The 17,158-nt window shown below is 43.5% G+C and overlaps 1 protein-coding gene and 1 long non-coding RNA gene across 2 annotated transcripts in view; both read right to left on the bottom strand.

Annotated features, from left to right (window-relative positions):
- Nucleotides 1-963: 963 nt before the first annotated feature.
- LOC143353479 (high-affinity choline transporter 1) overlaps nucleotides 964-17,158 on the bottom strand; it is a 28,340-nt gene continuing 12,145 nt past the window's right edge. The window contains exons 3-14 of the mRNA XM_076786857.1: nucleotides 16,816-17,040; nucleotides 11,826-11,933; nucleotides 9,036-9,264; nucleotides 8,381-8,609; nucleotides 7,703-7,940; nucleotides 6,456-6,562; nucleotides 5,897-6,000; nucleotides 5,656-5,786; nucleotides 4,691-4,968; nucleotides 3,340-3,963; nucleotides 2,343-2,539; nucleotides 964-1,396 (exon numbers count right to left, since the gene is read on the bottom strand). Coding sequence (XP_076642972.1) covers nucleotides 1,123-1,396; nucleotides 2,343-2,539; nucleotides 3,340-3,963; nucleotides 4,691-4,968; nucleotides 5,656-5,786; nucleotides 5,897-6,000; nucleotides 6,456-6,562; nucleotides 7,703-7,940; nucleotides 8,381-8,609; nucleotides 9,036-9,264; nucleotides 11,826-11,933; nucleotides 16,816-16,987 — 2,691 coding nt within the window. The 5' untranslated portion in view covers nucleotides 16,988-17,040 and the 3' untranslated portion in view covers nucleotides 964-1,122. The remainder of the gene's footprint in view (nucleotides 1,397-2,342; nucleotides 2,540-3,339; nucleotides 3,964-4,690; nucleotides 4,969-5,655; nucleotides 5,787-5,896; nucleotides 6,001-6,455; nucleotides 6,563-7,702; nucleotides 7,941-8,380; nucleotides 8,610-9,035; nucleotides 9,265-11,825; nucleotides 11,934-16,815; nucleotides 17,041-17,158) is intronic.
- Nucleotides 10,660-11,446, bottom strand: LOC143353059 (uncharacterized). Its single transcript, XR_013082050.1, has 2 exons — nucleotides 11,189-11,446; nucleotides 10,660-11,130 (listed from the first exon to the last, which is right to left on the bottom strand). It is a non-coding gene; the product is annotated as an uncharacterized LOC143353059 (long non-coding RNA).

Here is a 17,158-nt window from a genome sequence, read left to right as displayed (position 1 = left end):
CGCAACGCCCACGAGTTCCTGATTCGTCGTTAATTACGACCTCGCGCTATCGTGACCGTAGGTTCTTGAAGATGTGTTGAGATTTGGCTGGAATTCTGAACGTGAGATGCTTTTTTTATGGAAGAGGAAATGTTCCGCGGGAAATACGGACTTATTTCTGGTCGAGGTACTGTAGTGGAAGTTTCGGACAAATCCAAAAGTCGAATAATCCCAAAAATATCCACCGTCAGGACATGCGCTTTTTTGCGTAGAAACAACGTCTTAAAATCTTCGATAGAAAACGGGGTTAGCCTAGAAAGTCACAAAACGGGCAGTGGTAGAGTTGTACGATAGTCGGGGGTGGGTAAAAAAGGATCGGACTCGCAACTGATCAGACGGGATTCGATTGTCCTCGGTTTGTGCTCCCTTGCACACCTGTTGGAACAATCACAGTGACACCTTGAAACGCCGTTCGTTCAACAATGTCCATGTCCCACTCAAAATTTGGTTGACGCTACGTCATTCTTGAGATACTGTTGAATTGGCCACAAAGTTCTTTCTTTTCCGCGTTCTCACCATGTTGTTTCCAATGATTTTTCTATGAAGCCTTTATCAACATAATCGTGGCGTTTTTCTGATTAGAATGAGTCTAAACACGACACAATTTGAATCGTACTTACTTGTGTAATTCACGATATAGTAGAACCTCTGTTATCCGAACTAGCCTGTGAAACATGAGCATTCGGATCGTAAAACAGTTACCTGTAGCTACTGATTTGTACACTGCATGTTGTGTATGAATGGCTTTAGTTTCTTAAAATTTGTACAATGGAGAATTTGGATATCGGTTCGGATAATCGAGGTTCTAGTAAACCGTGAATTAAACAAGCAGATGTAATCCGAACTGTATCATGTTTGGACTCGTTTTAATCAGAAAAATGTCACCAATACGTCGGTACCAGTTTTACACGTATCAAAACATTACTGTACTCAAGGTCAATGACTGATCAAATGAGCGATTGATTTTCCAGTTTTGGGCCAAATCGTCGGCCACAGAAGATCGATCAGGGTGTGTAGATTTGTTTGTTATATGGGTCAATGAAGTCACCGTGCTTGTTCCACTAGATATACTCGGTGGCCTCTTCAAAACCTGCTGACCGCCTCGTCGTCGGTCACGAAATAATTGGAGTTCTTGACGGCCGAGCTGTACATGCTGTACGTGGGACTACAAACGACTAATCCGGTCGTACAGCCGCTCAGTTCCTTCTCGGTGGTGACTGATCCGTGTCTTGCGATCGACGATCTTCTATCCTTCTTGACCAAGGTCATCCGACAATCCTCCGGGCGCAATGGCATCGAAGGATAAGTCGGCTGCCTCGCCAAGGTAGTCAGCGCGCGGTCGCCAGTGTCGTTGAAGCTGCGCAAACGTTTGAGAGCATAATCGGAGAGAGTGTTCGACGACCTTGGAATGTGGGGGTCATTTGCAAAAGGCGCTATCGTTCTCCATCATTGGCTGTCATCGTTGAGAAGTGAAATTTTCGAGTCGCAAAATAGTATGTCGTGTAAACGGAATTTCGTCTGACTCGTTAAGTACTCCTTTACGGGAGAATTTAACGAGACAAATGAGCGAATGGATTGTTTTTTTGTATTATGGAGAATACAGAATAACGCACATCGAACATCATCTTGCAAAGCGAGCTCTAATTGGTCAGCGATATTCAAGCGAAGCTTCTAATTCTAGTAGAGCGAGGCACTCGTTAAATGGTCGTCAGTTTTTTTTTTTATTGTCAGCTGTATGCTGTAAGTCGTTGGTCTTTCCGCGACGAGCGTTTAACGAGCACGAGTTTCTATGGAAGAAATTTAGATAACACACAGAGCATATTATTTTGCGAAAGCAGTTGTTCTAATTTGCAATAGTCGAGCAAGCTTCTAGTTCTACCGTGGGCCCTACTTTTACTGCGGTATGGATTCGATAAACGTTCGCTGAAGTTATTTCTTCTGCATCCTGATCCAGACTGCGGATTGGATGCATTCATGGCAAAAAAAGTTGATGCGATATAAAACAGTACAAAGAACTACAGAACGTCCATATATTGCTTTGGATCTACTATTAAAATTGTTAAGGACGATGTTTGGTGCAATTGGTGCCAACAATTTTGGTTTTACATAAAGATCCGCAGTCTATTGGTCACTAACTCATCTACAAAGACTAGACTGGGAATCTTTATGCATTTATGGCAATTGCAAAGGTTTAACCCTCGGGCACAGGTAAGTGGTCGATGGTTTTCGAGTTGCGGTCACTTATCGAGTCCCTGCTGCAGTAAAAAGCTACAGGAACAAAGCGAGGCGTCTATTATAGATACCTATGATGCCTGACGATGCCCCTCTTGATTCTGCAATGTTCGTTGCCCCCTTGGCCCTCCAGTGCCGTGCCATGGGTTTTGCAGGCCTCCACCCCCATAGGAACCGGAGACAGAGAGCCTGGCCCGTAGGAGCCGCTGCTCTGTCTTCTGTCCAATATGTGAACAAGCTCCACCGACGGTGTCGGTGAGAACGTGCCCTACGAACCCGTCAAACCAACATTCCAACAACAACCCCGAAAATCTCCTTCCCAGCAACGAAACAGAATACGAACGGTAAAAGAGGCGGGGACAGCTCTGCTAAGCTCCTCCCACCTTCTAGGAACGGGATGCTAATTGGGTGATCGGGCAAGGACAAAACAAAACGTATAAATAAAACTTTATTGCAAGTGATTTCGTAAAACGGTGGAAAACAACGCAACAAGGTTGACGTAAACTTAAAATATACGCAACAAAAATATTACTTAAACGTGGCCGAACGTGGACGCGAAAGCATCTGGGCGAATCATCAAAATGCAAGCGAGACTGTTTCTTCAGATAGATTCTACGTGATTCCACTCTTCGGGGACTAAAGAGTACCTCAAAGTTTGTTACACGAAATTAGATTGTTATGTACAATGCACAATACGCATTCAAGCATTTCAGTTTAGTTTCTAGAATTTGAAGGTAGCTAGGAAGAATATCGAACAGTCCCAGCCAATTATGGTAACATCACGCAACGTCGGTTCTACAGAAAGAAACTGGAAGTCGCACACCTTGACGAAAATATTTTTGTTTGTTTTTTGGAGATTCTTCAGATGCTTCCGTCCGGTGACAACATTGAAGATACGAAACGAAAATTGAAACTACGAGAGATTAACAACAACGTAAGAGAAACGCGATCAGAGCGCAACGTTGATAAGGTTTCTTAATGAAACTCGAGACTAGAGTCTTCAAGTTCGATAATGCGGGGACTAAAGGCGAATTACTACTACAAACAGGTGACGTCCTGCTCGCTCACCTGCAAAGACGGTCTCCTCAAGGTGCCACCCTCCATACCGACAAGCTTCACACCTTTCACGTTCTTCTTCATCCCTATAGTGGTCAGCATGCTATCTGGAGCATTCTGGAACTCTGCGTTGCTCCTCTCCACGATACTGATCCTCTCGTTCTCCCTCGCCTTCTCGTTCACCATGGACGTGTCAACCACTCTGGTGTAATGGGGACCTGGAGTCATGGGAGCAGCCACCGTGCAGTTCATCGGGATTCCTCCCATACCCACAGTATTCCCAGTCGAGATTACTGGTAGCATCTGGCCGATGGAACCACGCAAGTTCCTCACGCCTAAAATCTGAGCTCTGGACAAATCGCTGGTCTGCATGGGGGTGTAATGGGTGGGCGTGGGTATCGGTCTAGGGTGCATCGAGTTCCTCAAGGTGTGCAGGTGCTGAAGACTCTGGTTCGCCTTCTGAACCGCTGCTCCAACGTTGTTCACCTTTGGTGTCCCTTTGTCGTAAGAGTCTCCACCTATGGTGCTACTGTCGCCACGATCCGTCATGTCTTCCACGGAGTTTGTGGTTGTTCTGTCGTCGTCGTAGCTTCCGGTGCCGAGCCCGTCGCAGGAGTCCATTCCTGATGTCGATTTCTAGGACAGGAAGACGAGAGTTAGCTCTACTAGTCCGGGGACATTGAAGATTTCTGATGCGTTCCAGCAGGAACGCAGGTAGGTAGGTTGTCTTAATATTTGGAAGTCCATGACAATAGCATTGGGAAAAGTGAAAATAGTATGAAATGGTGATCGATGTCTAGGAAAACATCAAGATAATATGTGATCACTGATATTTAGGGACGGTTAAATATGGCTGATGTCTGGGATTAATTGCTAATAGAAGATTGAGCAGAATAATTCCAGATTGACGTCTTGCGAGAAGATAGTAAAATTTTGAACGACTTCCAGAAGGGGATTAAAGTTGGACGGTTGATAGTCGATTAATATAGTCTATCGACGACCCGCCATTTTGTTTGGACCTTCCGAAGCACGGTAGACACAGAGCAGAGACGACGATACGCAGAAACAAACGAATTCCGTGGAAATGTATTCCAGCGGCAAGTATCGATATCGAAAACGCTATTCCGCGCTTTTGATGTGTTTGTGCACACAGAATCGGCTCCTGTTCGTGCCGTCATCTCGATGACCCTCCGCAACAAAGAACCGCGGGAATTATTCATGAATCGGTCGTCGAAAAAGATTGCAAACACTTCGGCGTCGAACCGTCGATACAACGACATATATATTCGAGACGTTCCCGATGAATATGCAAACGGGCATCCCACTTCGCTCGCAGGATGTTTTTGTTTTAAAAGCGACTCACATTAACGGAAGAAGTGTCCATTAAAGCAGCGCCGGAGCTGCTTTGCACCACCCCCGACTGGTCCTTCGATTTTCCAGGCGAGTAAACGCTGAGCACGTCGCAGCAACGCGGGAAATAGCCCTTCCCGAGGAGATTTCTGGTGAAGAAGCTCGTGATGAGCTGAGTGAAGAGGGCTGCCAACATGACGCCGGTGCGGAACGGAAACTTCTGTGTCTGCGTTTCCGTGTCGTAGAACGGGTACTCGATCAGCGCCGGCACTCCTAAGCCCTTCTCGCCGCCTAAATATGCAAGCGCAACGTAAACCACCGTGTGTGCGAAGTGCTAAACGATTATACAGCCTGTTCAAACTATTACTATCCACCGCACGCTCTCGTCCCGAAGTGCTAGAACGCTTGCTCGCGTTGCGCGCGACCGGAACGTCGATATATTAATCCATCGACAACTTTTTGGTTTTAATTGTTTTTTTTTTTTTTTTCGTCAAGCTCTAACCGTAAAATTTCGAGCCACGTTCAACGTAGGAGATCCCGCGAATGGAGTTATCAATATTAATCCAGAACCTCTTGATGTTAACTATTTCTTTTTTGTAACGAATCTTTTACCGACGTATTTATGACGTTGTTCTGATCAAAATGAGTCCAAACACGGCACGACTCGGAGCATATTTGCTCGTTTAATCAACGGTACTGTACAACCTCGATTATCCGAAAACTGGTCAGGGGAACACGATTTCATCGACACCCAGTGTCGCCAGGGGAATTGAGGGGAATACAGTTTTACCATCTCTCTGTCATTGTCGGATTAGTCACGTGACATTGTGGCACATGTACGACAGAGACGAAACGCCGCCGGAAAATGGCGACACTGTCGACTCCGAATTTTATAAAAAAATTCATATCGGATGGTTGACTTCTACTAGGGTATAATGAAGATACTGTCGAAAAAATTATTGTTCTTGAACAGCTCACCGCAAAGACGTAGCACAACGGCGACGAAGTAGCCCGCCAGGCAGCCATAAGTGTCGACCAGAGATGGCCAATGAACGACAGCAAGCAATTGTGGGAACAGTACCACGTAAACAAGATCGGAGGACACGTACCTGGAAAGGGATGTCTCCCGGTTAATTACGCTCCTCCGCTCTGTTTTTAATTGCGGTTGGGCAACGAACCGGGATGGTCGAAAGAAGCTGATTAAAACGGCTCTACTCACGACAGATAATAAACGCTGTCCACCGTGAGGGCGATTGCAGTTGACAGTACCATGACCACGACCATCGCGATCCTGAGTATCCAGTTCAGCTCCCTCTCGGACGCCTGAGAAACGTTCGCGAGAACGAAAAGGAAATATTAGCTCCGGCTCCTTTTCTTTATCTTTACATCTCGGCTTTTTGTGCTCTATTTAATTAAATTGCGACTCGAGAGAATCGAGAACAGCGGTAACAAGTTCGTCAGAGAACAGAATCGTTGAAATTGATAGAAGTTTGCAAAACATTGGAATATTCCTTCGTAAATATGGAGTGTTGTACAATTGTATTAGGAAATTATGAGGTTGACAGTTGAAATGGCACAGTTTCTCAAGGAAATGAATTAGTTTACAATTTTGTTCTGGTTTGTTTGTACGCTGGACCTGAGACTGAGTTGTAAAGTTAATAAAATTCGAGGTAAGAAAATTGGACAGCTGTGAAAAATAGGGGAGAGACTTCCTATAAAATGGAGGACAGTTTGGCCGAATGGTTCCTATCTCTTAACGGTTCTTTTTTGGTACTTACCTTCGGTCTGAGAGTCAGTCTGTAAACGTTTCTAGTGAACATCGAACTGCTAGCCAATATAGCGGAATCTGCTGACGACATCACCGCTGCCGAGATCGCTCCCAACCCTGGTAATCGATTGCCAAGTATAAATGCGAAGAAATAAAGCAATATCGAGTGCTCATAAATCTCGTTACATTTGGTCCTTTATGGCTCTTGCTTCTTACGAATCGCATTTTGTTCTATTGATCTCGATTCCGCTGGTCTACGTATTCTTTCATTCTTTTGAGCTTCTCCAATTTAATTTAAAAATGTTCGATAAATCGATGCGGCAAGAATAATTAGCCTATTATCTCGAATTTGTTTCGATTCCGAAGTAAATCAATGTGCCGGGGAAGTGTTCATTATTTTACGCTCTTGGGGCTTCAGGATTGAATTGAAATAGTTTAGTAAATCAATATATCATGTTCTCTTGTGCTCTTCAATTTGTTTAAATACATTCACGAGTAAATCTATGCGGTGGGAAAATTTAGTATTCATGGCTTTTATGCTGTTGGAGCTTTAGATTGAAATTAAAATCGTTCATTAAATCAACATGTTGTGAATAACATTCTCTTGTGCTCTTGAATTTGCTTGAATTTGTTCAGGAGCAAATCAATGCATCAGGAAAATTTAGTATTCATTCTGTTTCGCTCTTGATCTTTTCCAATTAAATTGAAAAATTTCCATTGTATAGATACACTAGGAATAACAAGGTTCTTGTACTCGCGAGTTCCTTTAAATTCGAAGATGAATCAATGAATCGGAAAAATTTAATATTCGTGGCTCGCACACACTCTGTTGTTCGTAAGTTTTTAAGATACTCGACAAATCGATTTGGAAAGAGTAATGACGGTCTCGAATTTCCTTAAATTCATTCAAAGATGAATCAATGCGTCAGGAATATTGAAGAATTGTCCTTCTACACTGTTCTTTCGAAATAAATTTAGAAATTTCTTGTCAAATTCAATCAAAGATAAAGCAATTCGTCATAAATCAATATACGAAGAATGATTACGTTCTCGTATTCTAGAATTTCTTGAATATTCATTTAGAGATGAATCAATGCGTCGGGAATACTTAAAAATCGTGCTTTTGCCCTGTCGCTGCGGATGAAATTTGATTTTCGCCGAGGTGGCGTGCAGCTAAAATTTTTGCTCTTTCGGCCCGTTCGGGTTGTACGTGAAAGTGTTGACTGATGGAAGAAACGTGGAAAGAATTTCGCTCACCGATAAAGGAGACCCACTGCGGCGTCAGGTACCGCAGCACTATGGGCAGGGCCGCGTTCCCGTCTTGTGACATCGAACTTTTATTGAATCCATCGACCAACGACCAGTCTGTAGCACGTGCCACCACGCCAATTAACATCGATGGCAAAGCGAGAATCATGCAGCCGGACATCGACGCTATCGACAGCGTCGTCGCCATTGTGGTGCTTCTCATGCTTAAGATTCGTTGAAAGTAGCCCTGAAAGAAAGCCGTGTGTAGAAACATTTGCAATAGAGAATAACCGGCTGAACTGCCGACACTTATGCAAAATAAAAATGGTCTTCACCAATCATCAGAAACCGAAGCTAAATTAAAATGTATTCCTCACTTCGATAATCCTAACGAGTCGGAAATGATAAATATTCATGAGATCGTGCGGTTTTCACACTTTTGAAATTCACTGAGCTGCACTTATTGATTCGCGATTCGTTTTTTAAATAAACGCATAAAATACGCAGTGTAATGATCACGGAAAATACTGGTCAAGTCAGTGTAGAAAATTGGTATTATTTTTATAATAGATATAGGATTGTTTAAACGAACTGAAAGAATGGTTGCACGAACGGGAAAATTGTATGAAAGAAAAATTGTGCTTTCTGTTAGAGATTCGCATGATTTGTTGTCGTTTTGGTCCGTACCTGCCACGGAATTCCGCCGAAGATCAGCAACAGCATCATATCCACCCACTCGCCCAGATCCTCGTTCCTAATCTCTCCCAGCCATTCGCGGGACGCTAAGTTCTTCTCGAAGGACACTGCAGGGTGCATAACGGAGAAGGGTGCAGCCACCCCTAAGCCGACTATGATGCAGATCAATTGCAACGCGTCCGTGCATGCGACCGAATATAATCCGCCGAACATGGTGTATCTTCAGGAACGAAGACGTACATATTCAAATCCCACTTACGAAGTCACGGAGACCATATATTCGATCACTCTACCATAGACCTTCAATGGCGAAGCCAACGTGAAGGGTTGAAGGGTTTGAAACTTGACTATGCACTTGCGAGTATATGCACAGATTCGATTTTCATTCTCTCACGGAGAATGGTCCCGAACCCGGAAATTCGAAACAAATTATGAAACTTTGGGGACACGTAGTGCATACGTAAAATTCATAGGGGGTGAAATCGACCCTTGAAAATTCGGTTATTTTTCGTTATAACAAGGGATGGAACAAAGTTTCCAGACAAAAGTTGGTCTTTTTAATGAGGATGTAATTAGAGAAAAAGTTGAAAAATATATATAATCGGTTTGGAGGAGGTCGAAATCCTTCTGACGACGCAATACTTACATCAATGCGAAAATAGCAGACGCACAGACGCTGAGGTTAGGATCAACCCCGGCGACCACTGCCAACGAGGTGCCAAGAGCTCTGAGGACGGCAGCGCCCCAGAACAAATCGCCACAAAGTGCAGGTAAAAACAGCAAACCACCAAACCCGGAGCCATATCTTTCTTGAAAGGGGTCCAGCATGGTCACGTACTCGGCTTTCCTCATTGGTCGTACGAACAGCACTGCACCTATCATCCAAAATCCGAAAATTCGTCGAATTTAGCCCTTTTCACAGCCCTGTTAATATTGTCGCATTGCTTTCAGCAGGAGTGACTTAACAATCTATCAAAACTCGAGAATTGAGGATTTGTCAATCAATTTGTTAGTGGTAACAGTAATTACAGTTAAGAGCAAGGGATATTTTTAAATATTTCCTCCCTCATAATAAAGAATGTGGGATCTTATATATTTTTTGCCGAGCACACGCCCATAAAACCCCATAACCGCCACGAAGAACGCATCCCATGGGAATGCCAATGTCCCTTCATCACACCATCCACTTTGCTAGATTGTTAAGGGGGGAGGGAGGGGGTGGTGGCCGTAGGTGGATCATCATTTCGATCGTTCGATCGCGCTTTTAATTCGATTTTCGAGTGTAGCGCAAACTCTCTCTCTGTTGCTAATGCGTATAACTTTCATTAATTGGAGTTCGCCCGGATCCGTGTTCTGCGAACGACATCCATCCTCTCCTCGTTTTGGCAGAGGCTGACAGTGGCCAGTAAAAGGGCTCGATGCCAATTACTCGGCCCCGCCGAGTGCGGTAATCGAGTGATTCATGGAACTTTCTGTTTGCTCTGCGGATAAGTGGAGCCCGTGGATCGCGTGATTATTTGAATAATTAAAAATTATTTGTCACAAAGTCTCGACTCTGTTAACGGGACTTCCGAGAACGTGTTTGAAAGCTTTCAACCGGTTTGGAACTGTGTCCGTTACGTATAGTTTCTACACTCACTGTGAATTTTTATGTCTGGCATCAAACTAGCAGAAAAATTGCTGTGGTCGTAATTATGTTAATTCGATTTGTTTGGTCTTAATGTACATTAAATTGGTTGTTCAAAGATTATCTTGGACGTTTCTATAATGAGAAGTACAATTAGAGTATTTCCTCTTAAAAGAAGAGAATTCGAGGTACTCTGATGTTCATAATTAGACTATGGATTTTGTGGTTTTATGACATGAATGGGCAGGTTAAATGCAAGGTAGCAAAACATTTAACGAATTTACAAATACTGTTACATTATTTTCAACTGATAAGAATAATCAAGAAAATAAATTTCCTATGTGGCTTCTGCATTTTGCAATTAATGCAGACATTAATGCAGTCATAATAGTTGTCTATAGACAATAGACAAGAATAGAGTGAACGGTTATTGTGACTATCGATGAACAATACAAGAGAGATTTTATTTATATTAATGCAGGAGATCTTTAACTTCTGTAAAAAATTCTGATAAAATCAGAATACCAGAATATCAGGGTTTATAATATATTATTACAATCTATACTATCAATATATACTATCAGTAAACGATTTAAAAGAAGTAAGTTACATGCTGCTGTATGTAAGGAACCAAAATGGCGTCCTACGACAGTCTGAAGCCTGAAGCAATACGTAAATGACCCCAATTACCATTTCCCACAAAAATTTCCATAATGTACGCTGTAAATAAGAATTTCAAAAACAGATTTGAAGAATAAATATTGAATTGGATATTGCTGGCGCTAATGAACCAAAATGGCGTCCGGAGGCGGGCCAAACCGACCGGAACAGTGCAAGAATCGATGCCCGGGAAGGTACCCAAAGTAAAGAACAACTGGGAACATCGGAGACAGTAAGGGAGGCAGTCTTTCGTCTCTTCATAAAATCGTTGACACGCTGCTTCTATCTCGAATCCTATTATTCGCTCGCCTTCGTTCGCAGACACTACGTCAGCTGGTTCTAGACACGTCGTCCGGGGCCGTCGACGACGATGACGACGACGGCAACCACGGATTCGAATTGATCGTTTCTCGATCAGCCTTCACAGAGACCTTTTGTTTTGCCGCGCGGCAAACTAAAAAGTCTCGGATAAATAAAAAGGTGCGACGCGTACGTGTTAAGGATAAATTTACCTAACGCCGGATGTCCTCGGCCTTGGCAATTTCCAATGCGACCGTGTTTCTCCATCGATCTAACTACCCCCTCGTCACTCCCCCCACACATGTCCATCCTTCGTGCGTGGCAGTTAAAGGGTTAAGGTTACACTCGGCGATGATACGCGTTATCGGAGATAATGATAGGGAAACCTTCGGTCCGAAGGGCGTTTAACTGATACGGGATTTTGCGTACTTGATGCTTGCAGCCCATATATTTTTTATTTCGTTTCGCGTGTTTCTATTTTGCCGGTTTGTTTGTCGATTTTTTTAGACTCATATTTTAATCTTCCGATTCGTTTAATTAATTCACCAGAAAATAAGAGAAATTAGAAATGTCAGGAACAGGCAATCAAATATTTGCCAAAAATAAAGTAAAATGGGAGGGTGGCTTGTTCAGATATATTCGAATTAAGATAAGGTAATTAAAATAAATGGAGAAGCAAAAACCGGGCTCGATCGATACCGTGGTCGGTGAATAGCGCCGCCATTGTCATCGACAGGAACGCCGCGAGCATTAAATACGCTCTGTGCGGGATTCGTGGTAGAGGCATTTTCATTTTTATTTGGTGGAACGTTTTTAGCTTTGATTGTTAATTATTTATAAATTTCATACCGAAGAGCAGGCTGAGGCTGTAACCGAAGGGCACTTGACACCAGGCCAGTCCTCTGGTGAACATGGCTTCCGCGGTCCCGTTCACGTAGGCGCCGCCGACCCACGTGGCTTCCCATGGAAAGAAGAAAACAGATTTTTCACAATTAGTCCATCGGTCGAGCGTGATAATCGCTCTTTCGCGGGAAAATGTTACACCGACCCAGGAACCGGTGATCTGTAAAAGCTCCCCGTGAATTACCGGCGTGCAAGGGGTTGCCCATTGTTCGCAATTACGCGGACACTGTGCTCTTCACCTTCGAAAGCTGTCTTCTAAAAACTTTGATCGATTCAATCTTTGCTGTTTGAATTTTTTTGCCATTTTTTTCCTAACATCTTAGGAGTGTTTCCGTTTCAAATGTTCTTGAAAGGGTAGTTCCTTAATCGGTACTAATTTTAAACAATTCTAATACAATACATGTGTACTAATTTTAAAAATTAATATTTTAAAATATAATCCCATATTTAAAAATGGCTAATCAAAGATTGTACAGGGTGTAAAGAAATGTTTGGTCTGTCACAGAATTTCAAGGTGAAGTTTCTTTTTATTGCATTATATTCTACGCGTCATGACGATAAACAAAAATTTGCCCTTGAAATTCAAGGTTAAGGACAACTTTGCGACAACTTTTTTCCACAGATCTTGATCGATCCGAAGATGTAGAATACGCCTATGGCGGCCAAGACATTTCTTTGCACCCTGTGCATATTCAATTGTGCAATAATAACAATCATGTTGCCGGTGCTTTTGTCGCACGTTATCATGAATAATTCATTATGGAAGCAGGAGAACTTTTGTTCAATGTACACGTACATTTGAACTCAAGCGCGGAGAGCAAAGGGACTGTTTCGTTGTGACATCAAAGGCGTCCGCGTTTATTAAGTTTCCGCTCGAAATGATCGTCGCAAGTCGAACCGGAAGTTACAAAGCGGAGGTTCAACTGGAGAGCGGAAGTCGCCGCGAATCTCTTGAAGGGCGGCGAAAAGAGGGAAAAATCTGAGAACCCGAAGCGCGTATTCCTCAAGATCGCGGAAAAGCGGGAGCACGGTGACCGAGCGGTGGTGAATCGCGAGTGAACGTCGGGTGAACGCGTTCACCGAGGTTCACTCGGGTTCCTTCCATCGGTCCTGCCATTCATTCGGGCATGAGGCGGCGCGCGGCACGGCGCGTCGTCAGAATAGAAGATAATTATGGCCGCGGCGTTTTCCCCGGCAGAGCGTTCATTAAGGTAATGGACGGACGGAAAAATGATTTTCCACCGCAGAAATAGAGCGCGGATGAATCGCAAGATGAATCGAGTCGAGCGGAGCGTAGTGCTTGTAAGCGGGACGGGTAAACGGAACGGAACGGCGAGAGGAGAGAGAAAAAAATGTGAATAAAAAGAAAAACGAGAAAACCCGGTAGAGAAACAAAGCAAGAAAAAACAACAAGAGAGAGAGAGAGAGAGAGAGAGAGAGAGAGAGAGAGAGAGAGAGAGAGAGAAAGCAGGAATAAATGTTCGAGGAGAGAAGAACGGCCGAGCGAGAAATGCAATTGACGGGGGGCGACAAAGCGGGATTTCCCCGGTGTCCCACTGGCTGTCCTCGATAAAACTCGCGTGTGCACCAGAATAGGGGAACGCCGGAAGAACTGGTTCCCACGGATTTTCTTCGTTAGTCCTGGAACCGTTCCTCTTTTCCAGCACGATCGTCAACGGGCTCGCCTAACTTAATCGCTCGGCTCACGGTTTGTTTCGCTCGACACGCTTCTCTCGACGTTCACCGATCACCGCGTACTTTCGATCCTATTTATCCTCTCTATTCCCAGTCGATTTGCGGACGAATGTTTGTTCCGCTACCGTTCTCCAATTTCTTCCATTTTATTCGCCATTCGCTGCTACAATTATTCTTCCTCGATTTTATATATTTTCTGCTTTTCGTTCTGTTCGATTTTTCGGGATTACCTGCACAGCAACCGGAAGCTGTATTTTGTTACTAGAATTGCAGAAAACATTCGATCCAAGGTATTTTTTATCCTCGTACTCAATTTCTGAACGAGTATTTGTTTTACTGCCGATCTCCGATTTCTTCTATTTTGTTTGTTGCTGGAATTATTCGTCCTCGATTTTGTATCTCTTTCTGGTCGATTTTTTGTGGATTGCCTCCACAGCAGAGGGAAGTTTTATTTTCAACTAAAAATATAGAAAATAAATTGACTCTCCCAATGGAAACGGGATCGCTGAATTTATCTATGAAGTTGGTAAAAAATTTCTTCCGCAAAATAATTGCCTCGGTAGAATTTGGGGATGCGAAATGTTGCTCGATTCGCTATTTTTTAATATTTCTCACAGCTATCTCGAAATCTTACTTGGCAAATAAGATCTGTCTTCTACATTTTTAAATATTAGTCAAAATTAGAGCAGAAATGTCGTCCACGAGGGATTAATAATAAAACAGAATTAAAAGGAGGGATGAAAAGGAGTATCGACAAATTCGCTGACGAAGGATAAATAGATAAATTGAAATGAATAATAAATAATTAAGAGAATCGGCGAGCCGAATTACCTTCCAGTTAACAACCGAGCGAAACGGGAACAAATGAATAAATAAGCATTTCCATAGGAGTGTTATAGTAATATCGACCCGCACTAATCGACTTAAATAATTCAAACTCCTCGGCAAGGATTTCAGCCTAACGCGAATCTAACGGAGGCAGTTAGGATTATCAGAATACTGTTCTCGGAGAGCAACTCGTTCTTTCTCAAGCCTGAAGTTTCCTAATCTACGTAAGGAGAATCTCCTTCCGAACATGAATCGTCCAATTTGAAGGATTATCCGAATACAATTTCGAAATTCTACTCGGGATATCTACCGAGAGCCTGTTATAACAAATAAACCTGGGTTTACCTAATAAGGATTATCAGGGTATAATTCTTAAATTCCCTTTCGTCGAACGGCTACGAGCAGCTAGACCTCTTTAATGAGATTTTTAATTCATTCCTGATGGGGTCCCGTAAGTAGTTGACTTTTCTGCTCGTTTCAATATCCTCTGCTCGAATCCTTTTACTTTTTCAATAATACTCGCCCTGTTCTTCCCGATACCCTCTGTTTCAGTCTCTTTATTACTTCAATAATAACCGCGCCCCGTTCTTCAATATTCTCTTCTCGAGCCTCTTTGTCTTCTTATTAGTCGCGATTATGAGATCGAGTCTCCAATGCAAACCGAACGATTACACAATTGTCTGAAGTAATTATTTCAAAGAATCATGAGATAAAATAACATATTATTTGAAATAATATATCAAGAAATGCTCACATATTGTTATTTCAAACATGACCACAGGCATGGAAGTAGTTATAAATTAACAGTAAACCTACCGGGGCTTAAAAGTAACTGATGCATGTTGTCGTATAAAAATGACGAGATTTAAACTAAATATATTTAGTTTATAATTGTCAAGTAAAAGATCTGAGAGTGGTCATTTTCACCGGCGGTGGTAGGCTTAGTTTTAAATAACGTGATACTTGAAATGATATTTCACATAATGTCACTTCACAAATTTCCATTTACAAATCCGCAGTCTACTCGTCAATGTAGTCTACTTTGTCCGCGTTACTTTGAAAATTACTTTCTGCACGAATCAACGATACAAGGCAAAGCCAGGAGTGACGCCATCTTCGCCTCCCCCGAAATTCTGTTTACGTCGGACTATTCTCCGACACGAGGCCGCGAAACTTTTGTATTCGCCATTCTCGCGTCCGTCCCCTCGGCTTCACGAGTTACGCATTTAAATACCTCCGCCCTCCGGGAGAGTGGTCTCGCCCCCTTAACACGAATATGGGTCGCTGAAAAAAAAAAAAAAATATACACGCGACGAGCATTTTCGCGAACTCCGTGGAAAGTTTCATCAAATGGGGCGCGCCACGCTCGGTTGGCGTTCTTTGTGCGTTCAGAATGACCGGCTTTCGAATGGCGGAACAATGCTGGCCGCGAGTGCGTCACAATCGAAAAAGGAAAAAATAGCAACGTGGAGGGATGGGCCTGTAGGAGTGATCGAAAAATAGAGTAACGCGCGATTTTTAACTGACAAAAAAGAAGGGAGGCAGACTGCAATTTGAAAACGAAACACAAACTATTACATCTCGAAACCGTTTTGCTAATCAATTATACCACCATCCGTCACCATCGGGAAAGTTCGCGTTTGACTTTCGGAGACCTTGAAAGAAATTAATGCTACGGTTTGTGAAACGTTGGGAGACAATTGGTGGTGACTATGTGTGTGTGACCGGACGAGTGGTACAACCGGGCAGGGGGTGATTCTACATGGAAAGGCAAGCGTAAAAAAAAGGAATAACATTTTTACGATGCCTCGTTTTCGAGAAAATCGAGTTTGAAGGTGCAGCGAATACGCGTCTGACCGTGGCCAACCAATTCTACTTCCCGCATATACTATAGCGCTCGAGCCTGACGGGTCTTCAAACTCAATTTCCTCGGAAACGAGGCGTCAAATGAAGAAAGGTTATTCTTCTTTTTCGACTTACTTTCGCACGCAGAATCGTCCCCGGTTGTACCGGCCACACCCTGAATTTAACCCTGTGCGCTCGAATGGCGACCCTGAACGCGTACTCGAATAAAGAAGTACGCGAAACAATTTCTCGGAAAAATATTTCTATAACTCCACGAATTGTAAAAGGAAAAGAACAATGTGAAATCCGTCATTTCAACGGGCTCGATCTAGTGTAAACTGACGTAATTGAAACCGTGCACTATTGCAGCAACGCGGGGAATGGTTTGTGGGGTTATCGAATAAATCGGGAAATATTTTCGCGAGTGGCTTGGATCAGAATGGCGGAAAGTTTTGCCGGTTATTGGCGTGCTGGAGCGATGAAAAAGATCAAAGGGTGCGCGCAACAGAGAAATAGAGACAGAGACGGAGAGATAGAGGGAGGAAAAGGGGGTTGCTCTTTGACTCACCAATTAGGGTGAAGATACCAAGAAGCGGGCCGAGGCCGCGATTCGCCAGTATCATGGCATCCTGGCCTTGTCGTGCCTTTTTCTTCTTGACGACGGCCGCCCAAATGCCGACACCCAGCACAGCCAGATAAAACACGATCACGCCGACCACCCCTATCACGTACACCCCCATCGTTGCGGCTTCACTTTTGTCCTCGGCTGGGATAACCCTGTGATCCCCTGTAACTGTAATCACCTCGACGGTAACGCCAAGCATCTTGTTCATCCTTTCTTTCTCTTTTATTTTCCGCCGCCTCGCAACAACGCCGCGGTTCTAATTATACTGCGCTGCGAGCGACCACCG

Source organism: Halictus rubicundus, chromosome 4 (assembly GCF_050948215.1).
Source record: "Halictus rubicundus isolate RS-2024b chromosome 4, iyHalRubi1_principal, whole genome shotgun sequence".
Lineage (NCBI taxonomy): Eukaryota > Metazoa > Arthropoda > Insecta > Hymenoptera > Halictidae > Halictus > Halictus rubicundus.
This window is presented reverse-complemented; position numbering and strand designations above follow the sequence as displayed.